The sequence below is a fragment of the Filicampus tigris genome, chromosome 18 (assembly GCF_054856515.1).
Source record: "Filicampus tigris isolate MCC_2025a chromosome 18, RoL_Ftig_1.0, whole genome shotgun sequence".
In the NCBI taxonomy this organism is placed as follows: Eukaryota; Metazoa; Chordata; class Actinopteri; order Syngnathiformes; family Syngnathidae; genus Filicampus; species Filicampus tigris.
The window spans coordinates 14,220,252-14,238,093 of NC_141234.1; the positions used below are offsets into that span (position 1 = coordinate 14,220,252).

At 41.4% G+C, this 17,842-nt stretch overlaps 1 protein-coding gene across 1 annotated transcript in view; it reads right to left on the reverse strand.

Annotated features, from left to right (window-relative positions):
• The window catches only part of top2b (DNA topoisomerase II beta), an 83,233-nt gene that overhangs the window by 28,535 nt on the left and 36,856 nt on the right, over positions 1-17,842 (reverse strand). The window contains exons 18-22 of the mRNA XM_086013910.1: positions 15,666-15,780; positions 5,586-5,707; positions 4,775-4,923; positions 2,815-3,046; positions 596-730 (exon numbers count right to left, since the gene is read on the reverse strand). Coding sequence (XP_085870036.1) covers positions 596-730; positions 2,815-3,046; positions 4,775-4,923; positions 5,586-5,707; positions 15,666-15,780 — 753 coding nt within the window. The remainder of the gene's footprint in view (positions 1-595; positions 731-2,814; positions 3,047-4,774; positions 4,924-5,585; positions 5,708-15,665; positions 15,781-17,842) is intronic.

The following is a 17,842-nucleotide window of genomic DNA, read 5'->3' on the forward strand; positions in this document are numbered from 1 at the left end:
GATGGTGTTAACATTCCTGACAACATATGAAACTTGGCATACACATCATGCTTATCAAAAATAATCACAATTTTATTAGTTTATTGTGCGTTTTTTTTTTTTTTTAATAGTGCTTGGTTGTGCCCTCTTCAAAATTTCATGAAACCTTGATTGAACGTTTCACCAAGATCAAAAGTTGGAGGCTAATGTAACAGCAAGACCTTCAAAATGTCTCTGGAGACCTACTCAAAAATCAAAAAAGTCAGCCATTTTTAATTTCCATTCAAACCTTGCCTCATTTTTGGACTTTTACAGAGGTCATATTCTATCATAATAGCTTTTAATTGGATGTACTTCATTTTCATAAAATTACAATTCCAATGTGCCAGTATCCCAATGTGCCAGTATCCCAACCTAGCCAGGGCTGCGAGAGCCCCTTTATAGCTGCTTGCAGCTCTAGTTTTATTTTTATTTTGTGTTCAACAGAAACCACACACACACAAACCCAAGAAAATTAAACAGTCCAAAGAGAAAAGCTGGTCTAAAATACCATAGTTCTTCTGTATGAAGAAATGTTATAAGTGCATGTTATATAGAAGAAAGAGGTGAAGCGTACCTGTGTCCATGTTCGTACGGGAAGTTCTGTGATCTCTATGGTGTTTTTGTCAAGGACTGACACCTCTCCACTAACCAGGTACTGGTTCGGACCAAGTTCATGGATCACCCCTTTGAAGTTTTTATATCTGGGAAGCTTTTCCGAAACAAAAGTGAGACAAATGTAAGAAAATTGTGAAATTCAACACTTTATATTAATTTAAAAAAACAACAACAACTCTGTCTTGATTCCCATTCTTTGATCGTGACTTTTGTCCTACCACCTGATTTCAGTGCTGACATAATTGTTATGCATGTATAAAGGAGTTGTCTAATTGTTTGAAATATATATATTTTTAAAATCAAAGGACTATAGTTGTCCATGTTTATTGTATTACAGGCAGGACACAATTTACGAACGAGTTCCGTTTCCACACTGGCGATGTAACCTGAATCTCGGCGTATGTCGGATTTCACCGTTAAAGTCGAAATTTGCATCAAAATGCTTGGTATAACAAAACGAAAATTCCTTAAAATAAAAACAGAAGATGCTGTACTTAGCATTACTGCTGAGAGGTGGATGGAGAAGAAGGAGAGGAGGGTGAAAAAGGCAAAGATACTGCCGGCGCGCAAACAGACATGATTGAGACACTGCGGATGCTCATAGCTCAACTGCAAGGAACGTCGGTCTTTGTAGTACAGGAAGTGCTTGTATGCGGAAGTGCGGTGATTGGCGCGCAAATACCCAAGCAGAGGGAAACAAGCTCAGAGACGCAGCACAAAAGCACACTTTTGGAGCGAGGAAGAAACCGGCTGCTTCATTCATGTGGTGAGTGACATGAATATCAAGTGTTTTATTGACAGTTGAAAGTAACAAGAAGAAATGACGTCCATTTGAGTCATGACACCGTGCGTCGCCGTCACAGTGGCTTATTCAAATGCCGGAGCAACTCTGTCCGCTCCTTCATGTCAACAAGATATTCAGAATGTTTCAGAAATCTGAATTTTGATCTTAAACCGAATATTGACTGCATGTAAACATAGTCACTGGTGCTGGGGACAAAACTAAAGAGGAAGAGGCACGGGAGTCGTAAAGTCGAAACATCGTAGGTCGCGTACGTCATAATTCGAGGACTGCCTGTAATGTCACTTGTGGGACTTGTCAGGCACAGTTATTAATTTGAATGCCCTTACTGACGCAATCATCCAGGCACAGTTCAGATATATATAGGATGGGGATTGGGGAACTGGCCTGTAATCCAACTAGCACTGATTCAAGTAATACTTTGACAATGTTGTCATTCATTCCTTACGCTTATCCTGTTCAAGGTCTATGACAGGTCACTTGGTGGTAGGCATTGTGCACAGTGGTCGCCAGTAAATTGCATGGCACATACAGAAAACTTGCAATTCCATATTTACTTTACATCTAGTCTTAAAGCCTAGATCGACCAATCAAACATTGGCCAACTGTGACCAACGCTTACCCACTGTCAGAACGTCAAGCTGGAAAAATACACCGCAACGACAGACAGCGACGCTGACCATTAAAGTGCCATCTGCGCATGCGTGAGATGTAATACTCCTCCATACAATCGGCGGCGGTAGTCACTATTCCTCATGATTAGAAAAATCCAACCGGAAAGCTATTGGTCGGGGGCGGATTATAAAAACGTAAACAATGCATTCAGCGATATTTTTCACTCACGAGGAACTCCCACGCAAAGTAAACCCTCACGTTCTTGACACGGTATCGTGAAATACTGACATTGTCAACCCACGCTCTTTTACTTGTAAGAAGATTAAGGCAGCAAAGACGTGCTCACTGTTTGTCACTTTCCGTTCATGCTCCGTGCTGATTTTCTAGCTAACAGCCAATCAGAGTGACCAAATGTCATGACTCACGACGCCGATTCAACATGCTGAAACGCCCACCAGACGCTTCCTGACGGGCTCAGACGCTATGACAGTGGTCACTACACCAATTAGACGGCGCAATCCGCCGCCCAGACGCTTCCTGACCTCCGACATCGGATTGGTGTATCTAGGCCTTTAAACTAACCTACCATGCATACTTTTTGACTATACGAGGGAACTCCACACAGAAAGCGAAACAAGAACCTTTTTGTTGTGAGGCTGACAAGCTAACCACATGCTCCACTGTCAGGCACAAATGCATAATTTAGTTGAAATTGCAAATGTGGAATTTAAAACAATACTACAATCCTCGAGCTAGTTTACCATTGCCAGTGGGTCTTCATGGTTTAGCATCCGGCTGATGTTGTTGACAATCTCTCGGGGGTCATAGTTGGGAATCTTACATGCCCAACCGGTTCCAATGCCCTCTGCACCGTTTACAAGCACCATTGGAATGATGGGAATGTACCACTCTGGCTCCACCTTCTGGTTGTCATCATAAAGAAACTTCAGCAGGTTGAAGTCCACTGCTGGAAATAACAGCTTGGCAAGAGGACTGTAGGACAAAGTTATCAGTCATAGAATACCAATATGGCGTTAATTTACACAAACTAACACAATGACTGACCTTCAAATACATCACTGTAATGACTACATTTGGGATTTATGATTACAAAAACAGTAAATGTTTCCCTGTTTAAATAAAGATGTATTGTATTATAGTTGCCCTGCGACTGGCTGGCGACCAGTTCGGGGTGTAGTCTGCCTTCGCCCATTGACGGCTGGGATAGGCTCCAGCAACTTCCCGCGACCCTATATAGGATAAGCGGTTTGGAAGATGACATGACATGACATGTATTATAGTAATACCGCTTCTTGTTTGTTTTTTTTAATTGACACATACTAAAGCATGTACCTGCACATAATAATAATAATGCACTATGTGTAAATTTAATAGAGATGTACTGATCACATTTTTCTTCATAATAAAATGACAAGTGTGGTGGGTTTTTTTTTCGCTACTACTGAATGGAATACATACAATTTACGCAAATAATGTTCATGAGGGATTCAATAAATGTCTGTTACCAACCTGAGCTAAATAGTAGTTAAGCCTAGATTAGGTGCAAGAAAAAAGTTAAGTCAAGTAAGTTATGATTCTTTAGCCCTTACTCCCAAAATAGTCTCAAAATAATAACAGGATTCACAGGCTCACAGTTAACAAAGATTGAAAACTGAAAATCCCATATGGGGCAACAAGCGAAAACAGTGAAGAGGTTCCACATGAGCATCTAAACGTGCAGGAACACATCAAGCCTGACAAAAGAATTGGCTCCCAACGAGTCACGTGGCCTGGGCTGTGAGGGTCCTTTCCAGCTGCTGGCCGTTCTATTTTTTATTCGGGCCCGAGCTGCGATTGTTGGGTGGGGAGGGCGGGGGAGACACGCTTGGGACAAACCAATCGCGCTCGTCTTAGCATTTGCAAAGTTGTGAAGCGTATCAGTGTGGATATTTGACTTTAATTCTATGCCACTTGAAACATAAAGAATAAAGTGGACATTTGTGGTGATAGTGAAACTTCTGAGATTTGCATTTGCATTGACATTTGCAGAGCTAGGCTATGTGACGGACCAGTCCGCCTATCTGCCTATGACGGATGCCCATTTTGTAGGCGATAAACGATAGACGGGAAACTTTAAAAAATAGTCGGCCTAAGCATAGTCGGAAGCCCATTTTTTTCTCTCTATGTAATCGGATATTTTCGCCATTCCTCCAAGTGTATGGGACATGATTTTTACAAATTTGAATATGTTGTATTAAACTAAATACCCATGTCGCAATGGACGAATTGATAACACTTTATCATGGATTTAGCATTACGCTTTGACTTGCTGGCTGTGAAGCGTGCTTGTCGTGGTTTTCTGATTCATTTAGTTTCTACTTTAATTAAACAATAAAAACGGAGCGACCAATACTTACCGACAGCTTGTCATCGCCATTTTCAGAGTCTGAAGACGACCCCGTTGAGGCATGACCTCACACACGCATCGGGGTCAAACGGCCAGTGGGCTCATGAAAATATTGAGTTTTTTGCATCTTTTTGAGGCCTTTTCATTACGTTTTTACCAAAGTAATCTTTGGAATCCTATTACTTGTACTTGTCTCCTTCTTAAAAAAAGTTTTCAGGGTAATTTTATTTCTCGTCCCATACACTTTAAAGTCTCAGTTTCATAGAATGAGCATTGATATCACCAACTGGCATGAATTAATTTAATGGCTTTACCTAAGCATAGTGAAGATATAGCGAGGGCTGGCAGCATCTTTGCCTCCATTGATGCGAGTGCCAAACTGACCAAGTGGCTGCAGGATGTTCACGTTGTTACTGCCCACAAAGTTTTGAGCCAAGTTGACAATGGTCATCATGAGAGCTTGCTAAAAAGAAAAATGGGTGATGAATACTTAATTCAAGAACAAAGTGACAAATAATATGTGGCCTGATTCAAATAAAACAGCTCTATTTCTTATTTGCTCTGATTAGCAATTCCTGGTTATTTTACAACAATACGGACAAATCCTCCTGTTTCACTGCAACAGATGTATCACACATAAAACATAACAAAAGATTAAAAACTACAGTATAGGTTTTAATACGGTCAAAAGAAAATTGATAATACAGGGAGTCCTCATTTTACGAACGAGTTCCGTTCCTACACTGGCGATGTAACATGAAGCTACGGATTTCACCTTTAAAGTCGAAATTTACATCAAAATACTTGACGTCCATTTGAGTCATGACGCCGTGTGTCGCCGTCACAGTGGGTTTTTCAAATGCCGAGGCAACGCTGTCTGCTCATTCATGTAAATGGGATATTCAGAATGTTTCAGAAATCGGAATTTTGACTTTAACGCGAATATAGACTGCATGTAAACGTAGTCACTATGGTGCTGGGGACAAAATGGCGGAGGGGGCACGGGCATCGTAAAGTCGAAACAACGTACGTCGTAATACGAGGACTGCCTGTATTTTAGAATACAACTTTTCTAGCAATATCGTCCTCATTGCTATGATTTCTATCATTTACAGTTAATTGTACCTCTCCATGATGATAGGCAGACATCTCTGCTACTGAACCAGCCAGCTGTGCAACTTTCACCTCCCTCTTGTCATTCCTCTTTAAGCAAGTGAAAAGCACTTTTCTTTGGCCAGGCTTTAAGCCTAAAAAAACACAAACAGGACATATTCAGGTTAGTTACAAACAACAAACAAAATATGAGTCACTGGGTCAACATATCTAAATAAAGATGATTTAACAAATTAACATGCAATGGCAGTGTTCACACAGATCCAATATACAGAGCAGCCAAACTATAGATAATCTTTTCCTGAACAATTCACATTAATTTTCATATTTGATCTTATTTAATCTGTCATATTTTTAAAGTTTTAAAAAATTCTGTCAGAACATAAAAGCGCTACTGCGCGCAGAAGAGTGATTTTTCTTAAAATATGACCAAGAATTAGATTTTTGTTTTATGTCATATTATGAAAGAAACATGTTTTAAAGATAATCTGGAAAAAATCCCTTTTGAAAAGACACTCTAAAGGATCGAAAAATGCATTTCCTATATTTATTATGGACGTTGGACTCTGTGTACGCATCATTTCCGCATTTGGGGTACGGAGGCATGCTAACTAATGCATGGCGATTGAATCAAACTGTTTATAATACAGTATACTCGCAGTCAGATGAAATGGCGTCAAAGTACTGGAAATTACGTGCTTTGTTATGGCCCTTGCCGTATTTTTGTAATATTATGTATTTGCTGTAGTTGTGTTGTTAGTGTGTGTGGCTGCTGTCTCTGGTATTGTGAATGTATATGGGAGTGGGTGCTGTTGTTCTCAATAGGATATCTGCGGAGACAAGGATGGCCAGCGGGGATTGGTTTAAGCCTCGTTCACATAGCAGTGTTTTAAAATTGTCGGCTGACTTCCAAACTCTGAGAGACCCCACACGTGACGTGAAAAAAAATCACACGTATTAGTTTTGAACGTACTGTATGTGATGTGCAGCCACACGGCAAGATCAACACATCACGCATGAACCAATTCATTTACGGATATTCTCATGTCTGACGGAAAATCACGCAAAACACCTCGAGATGAAACGAGACTTTGGAGTAGGGGTGGGCGATACTGAGAATTTTGGTATCGATCCGATACCAAGTAAATACAGGCTAGTATCGGCCGATCCCGATACGATACCGATACTTTTTGCTTGGATATGTCATGATCCCCCTTGAGTTAGTTTATTATAATTATGATTAACACAGCACCAAGATTTTAGGCGATAAAAATATTTTTGTTTCAAAAATGAAAATACAACCCTAAATTTGCTTTTTGATTTGCGTTTCACAATTAAAAATAGAATGAACGTAGGGTATACGGACCCGTATATCATTCGATCATTTTTCAAAATAAAACGGGAAGTAAAAAAACAAACAAACAAAAAACCTTTTGTTTGCCAAACCAAACAAAAAAGCAAAATGAAAAAACAGAACACATCTCGTTTTCCGATTAAGTTCACAAATGGAAAATGGAAAAAATATGATAATGGGCGATTTGGACAGGGCCCATGAAGGAAGGGGGAAAAAAACAGCAGTCCAAAATTCCCACAGACCCTTGATTTTGTAAATAGAATACATTGGGGAGGGTAAGTCACGCCGAGTGTCTTGTATGTAAGGAGGAAATGACTAAAGATAGACTTGTTTTTTCAAAGTCAGGAAAAAGCTAGCAAGCATTTGCCGGAGTTGAGCGGTACTTTACCAGCTAGCTCCATCACTGAAGTGTCATTGAACCTACCAGACCGTCTCGCTTCTCCGGGCGGTCAAAAGGAGACTTCCCCTCCACCACAGCCTCAGAGGACGGATTCGGTGCATTTGGCTATGCCCACCTGTGAACCTGTTGCAGGGAGTATTCTGTCCACACTTTGAGGACTCTAAGATTTTATTCTGCCTGCAGAAGCAATGCAAAAAGGTATATAATAGCAACTTGCTTCTGTACTGTGGACATAGTTCCCCAGAGACAAAAAAACAAGGAAACAGGCTCGTAAATTACTTTGCTGAGCGCAAGGCCAGCAAGATGGGCTTCTCATGTGTGAGCACAGCTTTTTTTTTATGTGAAGTGGAATTAGTATTTACTTAACCAATTGTTGTTGTTTTTTTTGTGCTATGACAAGCCTTTTGCATACGTATATTCAAACAGATTTAAAGGTTGTAAAACAATATAATGTATTGGAACTATTTTTCGTGATATTGTTAATGTTCAATATACAAATAATATTTAAATTGCAAAAAACCTGTAAAAACACATGGTGACAACATCACTTCTCTCGAGTAGTAATAGACTGATTTTCGGGGCCTGGAATATCGCCATCAGCCTTAATCCAACGGCCAATATGCAATCAATTAAAAACTGGGTTAGTTTGGCTCTCATGGTTGCAGCATACCTCCAACTGCTGTAACTCTCCATCATTGGCCCGCCCACATCACCATCTGATTCGTTCGTGCAGTGGGTACCAGCCAATCAGCATTGAAAGCTGCATTTTGCTTCAAGAGTTTTGCTCTGCCTCTTAAGACTCACGCACAGGGAGAGGAGAAAATATTGCCAACCGTCCAGTGATCGATGGTAAGTTAAGGCTCCAGACTTTACCGAAAATTGAAATAAGTCTCAGTCTTCTACAACTCACAACTACTTATAACATTGCTATGAGCCCATTAACGTAATATAAACAAAAGTGAAGCTGCAACTCTGCTTGCTCCCAACATGTGCCTGCCCTGTAGTTTTAATCACTTGAATTTCTAACAATTATTGATAATAGTGATAGGGAAATAAGTGAGTGAGTTCATGTGCGTGGTGCGTGCCTGTATGTGTCTGTCTGTAAGCCACATTAGTTGGTGCAGAAGCACTGCAAATGAAAGTCAATAATACCTTTGGCTATTTCACTACTTTTTGCCAGAGAAAGCCAGTATGACGACGAGGGCAGCTGCATAATGGACAGACAAGAATAAAGGAACACCCACAAAAAGCAACAGAGAAGACAGTAATGTTGATCAGATGTTAATTTCTCTGATGTTGAGTGCCTACATTAAGGATGCACTTTTTTGTTTTTGAACTTTAATCCAAAAATAATGAACATTTCTGTTGTAGTATATTGATTTTTTGGGAAAACAATCAGAGTAGTAAACTTTAAGGAGATAATTACTTGTTTATGTTTTACACCAGTAATGGTGCACTCCGCCTCTCATGCGGGGGGAGCACTGGCCGCCTCTTATTCCCGTGAAAAACAATTAAGGCTGCACAATTTCATGAATTTACAAAAAATAAAACTTTGATCACCCAAATTTAAACTGTGCAGAGCAGCACACTATTGTCCTGTCTAGAAATATTAGTGACAATTTAGATCAGGGGTGTCGAAGTCAAATGGACGGAGGGCCAAATACAAAATTTTGCGACAAGCCGAGGGCCGGAGTGATAGAATGTTCATTGAAATTTTTTTAAATGCCCAGATTGGATTGGGTCCTTCGTGCCTGCTTATGATGTCACGCTTTATATTTCTGTAATATATTTTTTTGCCTCTCTGTTTGTCACACCCATGGCTGTGGTGTTTTTACGTTCGGAGTTACTAAATAAAAAATTAAATAAAGTACATTACTGCTACTTTTGCGAGGCAGCTCGTACGTCACTTCCGCTTATGACCCAAGAAGAAGCCGCTGCCCGCCTTGTGAAACAATATCAGTGGAACGTTTGCGTTTCTCCTGCCAAACTGGAAACAATTTTCTGGTTGACTCGGGCTGCAAGATTGTATGAACTGTACATAATGTGAAGTAAAACGGATAGGATCATATGATTGGTATGTCTCCAGCTGACTCTATTTTAGAGTGGCAAGGTATGGATGTGGGTGCTCCTGCCAGAGAACACAGGCCCGTATTCCACTTGACACGTCTATTTACTGTGGTCTGCAACAACACAGACAAAGAATAACCTAGCAACATCATCCAATGCATATCCATTAGTTAACAATATGCCTAAACATTAAAATTCTCGGTATTAAGCAATTAAACAGCCAAACAATGCATACAATACACATTCACACGTTTCATCATTAGAATAGTAAGCATACTAACAGAAATAACTAACTAGTGATCATCAACATGACATCACTCACGAGAACATATCTAAGCTATTATGTACATCAGTTACCTGACACGAACCTGACTTATTAAACTCACCTTTTAACATTTACACACAACAACAAACGTGGTAAAACACGGGAAATCTGCAACTACTGACTTTGCTGGCACGAACAAACTACTAGCTAGCTGTGTCGAAGGAGGAGAAAGAAAAGAAAGCACGTCTCTCGCTGTCAATACTTAGCGCTCGAGGAGCGTTCAATGCCTGCGCACAGTGTGGGACATCTGCCCTACATCGAAACTCAATGAATTTATCAAATGCCAACAATTACTAATAATAAAACAAGGTGAGATTTCTAACATAAAGTACTTTTTAATAAACCGTGTTTTACTCCAAATAACCTTTCACCACAATCCGATTCTGAAAGCCACGAAAAGTGAGGTGGAGTCTTGAGTCGGCATGGAGACGACCGAAGGACGATCCTCGCAAAAGTATGTTCGTTATAACATCAGCCAGGGGGTGGCAAACATAGATGGAAAGAAATATATTACAGATATAGTGTAACGAATTGGGTTATCTGTGTTGTGGTCGAATTTTTGTCTTGCCAAGTTGTGTTGTTTCCGAGGTTAATGAATGCATCGTACGGCTTGCTAGAGGGGAGGGCATGTGAGCGAGAGTAGCGGAGGACAAAGGGGAGAGCTTGACTGAACGGTTGTCATACTGTATTGGCGTCGGCTGCGGCCCACAGTAGCCGGTTGGACTAATAAAATGTGATACTTAAACTACGTCTGTGTTCTTGGAAGACGCTACAATATATTTTAACGCGTGACGTCATCAGCAGGCACGAAAGACCCGATCACTTCTGCTACCCCCACCGGCTTGCTGCGGGCCGGATCTAATAATAAAGCAATATCATCCCAGGGGCCGTAGAAAACCTTCTCGGATGTGGCCCGTGGGCCTTGACTTTGACATATGTGATTTAGATTAATCTCTCCCCTTAGATTTTGGTCTATAAGACGATGTGATGTCAGAATCACAGTAGTGATTTTTTTTCAGCTAAAACAACACACTTGAGTAAGCCTGGTTTATTAAAAAGTGATCAGTATGAAAGGCAACTGTGTCAGGCTGTCAGCATCAAAGTGTGCAGAATCATTTAGGCAGAGGTGGGTATTCCATCAGACTGACGGACCGGTCCGTCTTTCCCTCACTGATGCCCGTTTTGCTGATTGGTAGATAGACGGAGAAGTAAAAAAAATTTAAAAAAAGATGGATTAAGCACAGACGGAAGTGGATTTTCATCCGACAGTGTAATCATCACTAACCTGGTCAAGTCGCAACGTACCTTACAGTCCATCTTTGACGGACGCCCGTTTTGCTGATGAGAGACTGAAACACGACCCGCCTGTCTCATGTGTTTGTTATGAGTCAGCTGTCTTACTTGAGTAGAATGCATTGACTGAATATGTGCAGTAGGTTGGGGTACGCACCAAAGAGAGAATCCTGGGTTAGTTAGGCTGTAGGGCAACAACTAATTTATGAGCTAAGAGGTAATAAGTAGCTTTGAATACAGAGACAGTTTTACAGAGAAGTTCTTCTGACGGACTAAGACGTGAGTTTTCATCGATCAGTGTAATCATTACTAACCGGGTCAAGTACCAATGGACATCTCAGTCCGTCACAGATGGATACCCATTTTGCTGACGACTGACAGTAACACGCCCTGCCTGTCCCGTGTGTGTTTATTCACAAGGGCTTCTTTGAGAGGAGTGCATTGACTATGTATGTGTGAGAGTGAGTGCTCCTTTTTTCAACAGGATCTCTGCGGGGATTGTGATGGCCGAATGTGATTGGCTAAGAGGACGTCACTTCACTTTGCTATGACAACACAATGTTTGTTTGAGTTATTATATTTATGTGTATTTATTTGCAGTGGTGGACAATCGTCAGTGCTTTAGGCTAGGTTCACATTGCAGGCAAATGTGACCCAGATCTGATTTCTTTTGTCCATATGTGACCTGTATCTGATTTTTTTTATGACAATCTGAACCACTCAATTCCGATTTTTTTCAAATGCGACCTGGGTCGCTTTCATATGTGGTCCTAGATCGGACACGTATCCGAATTTTTTCAATGTGGCCGCGGTTTGAACGGCCAGGTCGCATATATCTGACTTTGATGTCATCCGGAGCCCAAAATGCGCTCGGCGCAGGTAGAGGGAAAGTGCTGGCAGCAGAGGATCGAATCTGCAAAGTTTTTTTAAGTAACACTATTGACTTTATATTTTACTTTAATTCAATCCCACTTGAAACATGAGGCATAAAGTGGACATTTATGGCAATCGTACTAATTCAGCCATGGTTCAGATCGATTCTTTTTTTACGCACGGGTATGACATGACGTCATCGTTAGTGATGTCTCCATGAAATTAGATATTGAAGCGTCGCCTCGTGACTTTCCCCAAATGCTGTATTTATTTCTGCCTCCTACCTAATGGCTTCAATCTCTGAAGTTCAGGAATCATACAATGATCAGATCTGGGCAGCTTTTCCATCCTTGTGAATGCTTTCACCCGAGACAGGCGAGGGCGGAAAAGGGGCATGGTCTAACATGCAGCCTTCACATTTATACTGTCTTCAAAATCCAAACATAATGTGGGCTGGTTTCCTCTCTGGCTGGCCCTGTCTGTAGGGCTCCATCTGGTCCCATGGTCAGATCAGGGTATGCTGACTCGAACACTTAACTGATTATGCGATGTCTGTAAATGTGTTTTTTGGTTAACCCGTTGGCTAAGATAAAGCCATTCATATAGATTTAGATCCCTCAGTATCAGATTTTTTGCAATGCGACCGCGGTCTGAATGTCGAGGTCGCATATATCCGACACTGACGTCATCCGGAGCTCCAAATGCGCTGCGCGCAGGCGGAGGGAGAGTGCTGACGGCAGGGGGATTGAATCTCCAAAGTTTTTTTGGAGTAACAGTATTGACGTTACATTTTACTTATCTAAGCATAAAATGGACATTTATGGTGATTGTCGTAATTCAGCCACGGTTCAGATGATGATGTTGCTTACACAAAAAAATTTATATTTTTTCAAAAAATCTAAATTGAGCATTAAGACCTGCGGTGTGAACCTAGCCTTAGTGGATAGACAATGCCCACATTTGTTTATCTGCATACAATCCTTTATCGTTATGGTTTTCTGTTAAATCTTGGTGAAATTATTTAGACATCTATACTTATGCCATGGGCGATTATTTAGACATCTATACTTATGCCTCGGGCGATTCTAGGATCAGAGGTTGAGGGTTCTGGGCTACCAGCCAGTGTGAGTTTCATGTGTCCACAACCAACTTCTTGGGTTACATAATAGCCAAAGGGGAGATGGACCCTGCAAAAGTAACTGCAGTCACTAAATGGCCTAAACCTTCCTCCTTTAAACAGTTGCAGCGTTTTCCTGGTTTTGCTAACTTTTATCTGAGATTTATCAAAAAACTATAGTCACATTACAGCCCCTCTAACCACCTTCAAGTCTACCTCGAAACTCTTCCGTTGGTCAGATGAAGCTGATGAAGCATTCTATGACCTGAAACAACACTTTGTTTCCGCTCCTGTCCTCACCCAAACTGATGCTACCAGACATGTGGTAGAGGAGGATGCATCAGAGGTGGGGGTTGACGCAGTATTGTTTTCAGAGATCGCTGGAGGGTGGTAAGATGCACCCTTGTGCTTTCTTTTCACACGGACATGCTCCAGCAGAAAGAAACTATAATAGAGGAGACCGAGAACTACTGGCAGTCAAGATGGCTTTGATGGAATGGCGACACCTATTGGAAGGTGCTGAACATCCATTCATCGTGTTGACTGACCACAGGAACTTGGCGTATATCCGTTCAGCCTAACATTTGAACTCTCGACAAGCCAGGTGTGCACTGTTCTTCGATAGGTTTACTCTGTCTTGTCATCCGGGCTCTCAAAACATAAAATCTGATGCCCTGTCTCAATAGTTTGCACCTGAAGAATGCCAAATCAGACCCTGAACCTATTCCACCTCCTGCCTGTTTTGTGGCCTCCCTTTGTTGGGAGATGGAGTCTATGGTCAAAGATGCTCAGGAAGGGCAGTCTTCTAGTGCCAAAGTTCCTCAGAATTGCCTTTTTGTGCCTGACTGCTCATTCCCAGGTACTACAATGGACCCATTCTTCGCGACTGACGTGTCACCCCAGAATTTGGACAACCCTAGCCTTCCTTTGCCAGCTTTTCTGGTGGCCCACCATGGAAAAAAACACACGGTCGTTCATTTTGGCCTGTATAGTTTGCGTTCAAAACAAGACTTCCACAAAACTCTGGTCTACTTCGCCCACTTCCGATTCCCAGTCGCCCCTGGTCACACATCGCCCTGGACTTCGTCACCGGTCTTCCCCCTTTAGGAGGTAACACTGTCATCCTGACAGCGGTAGACAGGTTTTCTAAAACTGCTCACTTTGTCGCACTACCCAAGCTCCCATCGGCCAAGGAGTCCGCCGAATTAATCCAAAATGTTTTCCGTGTACATGGTATCCCTTCCGACATAGTTTCTGACAGAGGTCCCCAACTCACCTCACAGGTCTGGAAGTCCTTTTGTGGTGGACTGGGCATCGGAGTCAGTTTGTCATCAGGATACCATCCACAGACTAATGGTCAGGCTGAGCGCACTAATCAACAGCTGGGGTCTGCCCTACGCTGTATGACTCACTCGCATCCTACTTCGTGGAGCACTAAGCTTCCTTGGATTGAATATGCTCACAATACTCTGCCAAATGCCTCCTTGGGTATGTCACCATTTCAGTGCTCCTTGGGCTACCAACCCCAAATGTTCCCCTCGCAGGAAATCGACTGTGCAGTTCCGTCTGTTCAATGCCACATGCGCAAGTGTGCCAGGATCTGGAAGACATCCCAATCTTCCCTTCTCCGTGCCTCTACAAAGTCTTGAGCATAGGCAGATAGCCGCCGGAGTCCCGCACCCAGCTACTCTATTGGCCAAAAGATATGGCTCAGCACTCGGAACCTTCGCTTGAAGGTGGACTCTAAGGAGGTGGTGCCCTGATTCATCTGTCCTTATGAAATTGAGGCTTTGATAAATCTGTGTGCAGTGCATCTTAGGCTACCAGCCTCCCTTTCTGTTCACCCAACATTCCATGTCTCAAAAGTGAAACCAGTCTCTTCAAGCCCGTTGTCCCCCACTGTGCCTCTCCCTCCTCCTCCTCGGCTGGTGGATGGCCATCCTGCTTTCACCGTTAGCCGACTGTTGGGTGTGCAGCGCCGCAGCCTCCAGTATCTGGTGGACTGGACTGGGTCCAGAGGAGCGGTGTTGGGTTCCTGCTCAGCAAGTTTTGTGAAAGGGACTCATTCGGCCACCAGTCTGTCCCCAAACTGGACTGAGCTCTGCCTTTTCCCCTAATGAACCACAAACAGGCAGTTGCCCTGCCTATGGCTGTGTGTGTCATCATACAGGCACACATGTAAGGAGCAGAGCGCAGGAGACTAACATAGATAATTACGACCGAATACATAAATACTTTTGGAGACTTGGAAACATTCTACATGGTGGACGATAAATAAAAGACTATTTAATCGATCTACATTTTGGTCAGTTTAAAGTTATCTTACCGTAACGTTCTTGTATGGTATATGTGTGAATGTTAGTTAAATGTTACCATCATAGCTCGATGGAAATGATGTGTACTAAGCACACAATTAATTTCCTTAATTATACTCCAGTGCGACTTATATGTTTTTTTCTTCTTTATAATGCATTTTATGGCGGGTGCGACTTGTACTCTGGAGCGACGTATAGTCCGGAAAATACGGTATGTCCATACTTTTTGTTTTGTGTTGTTTTGTTTTTTTTGTCTTTTTTTATCAACTTGACTTGGCAAAATGTAAATTATTTTTACGGAATTAATTCATACTTTTAGGGTAGAAAAAAGAAACAAATTATACAAACCATCAACCAACGAAGGAATGGATCTCTCATTATCAGAGTTGGAGAACAGAATCAGCTCCTTGTTGATAAAGTCATTGTAGGACAGATGTCTGGCTTGCGTTCCATACAGGTATTGCTGTAATGAAGAGGTGTCATGTTAAACACTCAAAACGATCTAGGATAATAATTATAATAGGGAGCTTAAAAGGCATAGAAAAAAGTATTATTTGGTTGTTTCATTGTGTTAAAAAAGAACTGTACAAAACCTGTTTTTTCCCCATAATGAATGGATGTTACACATAGCAAATTTGAGGATTTTTTTCCTAAACATTACTTATTTGTATACAAAATGACAAAACAGCAATCTATGCTTTATAAGTATATCAAAGCGGTCGTGCACAAACAATCTCTTGGGCCTGCCCCACATCGAGCAATGTGGCCGAACCCAACTGAACTCTCGCATGGAGTGCAGGGTTCACCAACTAATTTTCATGATTGGCGGATCACTCGGACACCTGTTTTGCGGTGGTAGGTAGCACAATACTGCAACGTTGCAAATTATAGCCAATCTAAATGTAATGAAACCTTCACACACGCTAAAACTGCATTCCTTGGTTTTAAGATAGCTGTCAAGCCATGCACTACAGTAAGTATGCATATATTGTGCTCTCATATAGATATCCGTTATCATACTCAAGTGTCTTCCAAGGATTATGTGAGATATTAGTCAGTGAACTCCGCTGATTTACAAAACAAGCTACTGTATGGCTGTAACTGACGCCGGAGGAAAAAGGACCCGTAAGTCATGAAGGGCACACATTTTCTTTAGCTTGCTAATGGTCTCGTCTATCTCACGTTCCCACCTGCGTTAACAAGTGAAGCGTTCGGCAATTAAAAGCCTGACTTATCACCAACAATGATGAGACAGATTTCAGGAATGAGGTGCAATATCTAGCAACATGGTGCGACAACAATAACCAGTTCTTAAATGAAAAAAAGACCAAGAAAATCACTGTGGACTTTCACAGGAATGGACTAAGCAACCATAGACCTGTCTCCATTGGTGGTGGAGAGGGTGAGCAGTTTTAAATTCTTCGACAGTGACGGAGGACCTATCTCGGGGTAGTAACACTGCCTCAGCTGTGGGGAATACTCAAGAACACCGCTGATAAGCACTCACATCCCCAGACCTCTAGTGTTCTCATAGTTATAGTTTTGGATTTTTTATTTTAGTTTAGTTTTTATTTCGTTTTGACTTTTTATTTCTAATTCAGTTAGTTTTAATTAGTTTTTAGAATAGATTTGTTAGTTTTTATTAGTTTTAATTTTGGGGAAAATGCTTAGTTTTGATTTAGTTTTTATTAGTTTTGTTTTTTTAGAATTTGATGTATTTGTCAGCTGTAGCTTTTTTTTACAGTAACAATGTTATTTATTCAAATAAAGATACCATTTGAAAAATTGATTAACAATGTATGAATAACCATCAACAAATAAAACATAACAGTCCACTTAAACTTAAGTGCAATAAGGCCAAGAAAAGTGCAGTGCATTAATGCGGCTTCTAAAGTGAAAATGCAGATGAAACAAGCAACATAAAACATAACATAAAAACCTGGCAATCGAACAGGAGAGTGCAGACTTGGAACATCAGAATATGTCAACAAATTTAAGTCCTTCCATATTGAAAGTGTGTGAATGCGTGTGCGAGAGAGAGAGTGAGAGAGTGAGAGAGTGAGAGAGTGAGAGAGTGAGAGAGAGAGAGAGTGAGAGAGAGAGAGAGAGAGAGAGGGAGAGAGGGAGAGAGAGAGAGAGAGAGAGAGAGGTTTTTCCCCTCGAGCAATATGCCGCACGAGACCCGTCTCCGTGACTATACATTTGCTTTTGACCGAGACACAATCATAATCAAAATAATCCCAAATGTGGCTCTGTCGTTTTCTCCCAACTTTCGCTATTATAATGTTGTTTTAGTTTTGTTTTATACCCATCAGACCTAATTGTAAAGGCGTTACGTCACTTCAGACGTCGAGGTGCCGTACGGCTGTACAACTGTCGTGAAACCGGCAGCGCCGTGTTTTACATTTTAAATGATCACAAAAGCTTACAAAGACGGAAACAAATGGTATTTTCGCTACGAGTCTCGTTCGTTTTAGTTAGTCTTGTGAGCAGACAATGTTGTTTTAGTTAGTTATTGTTTTTCA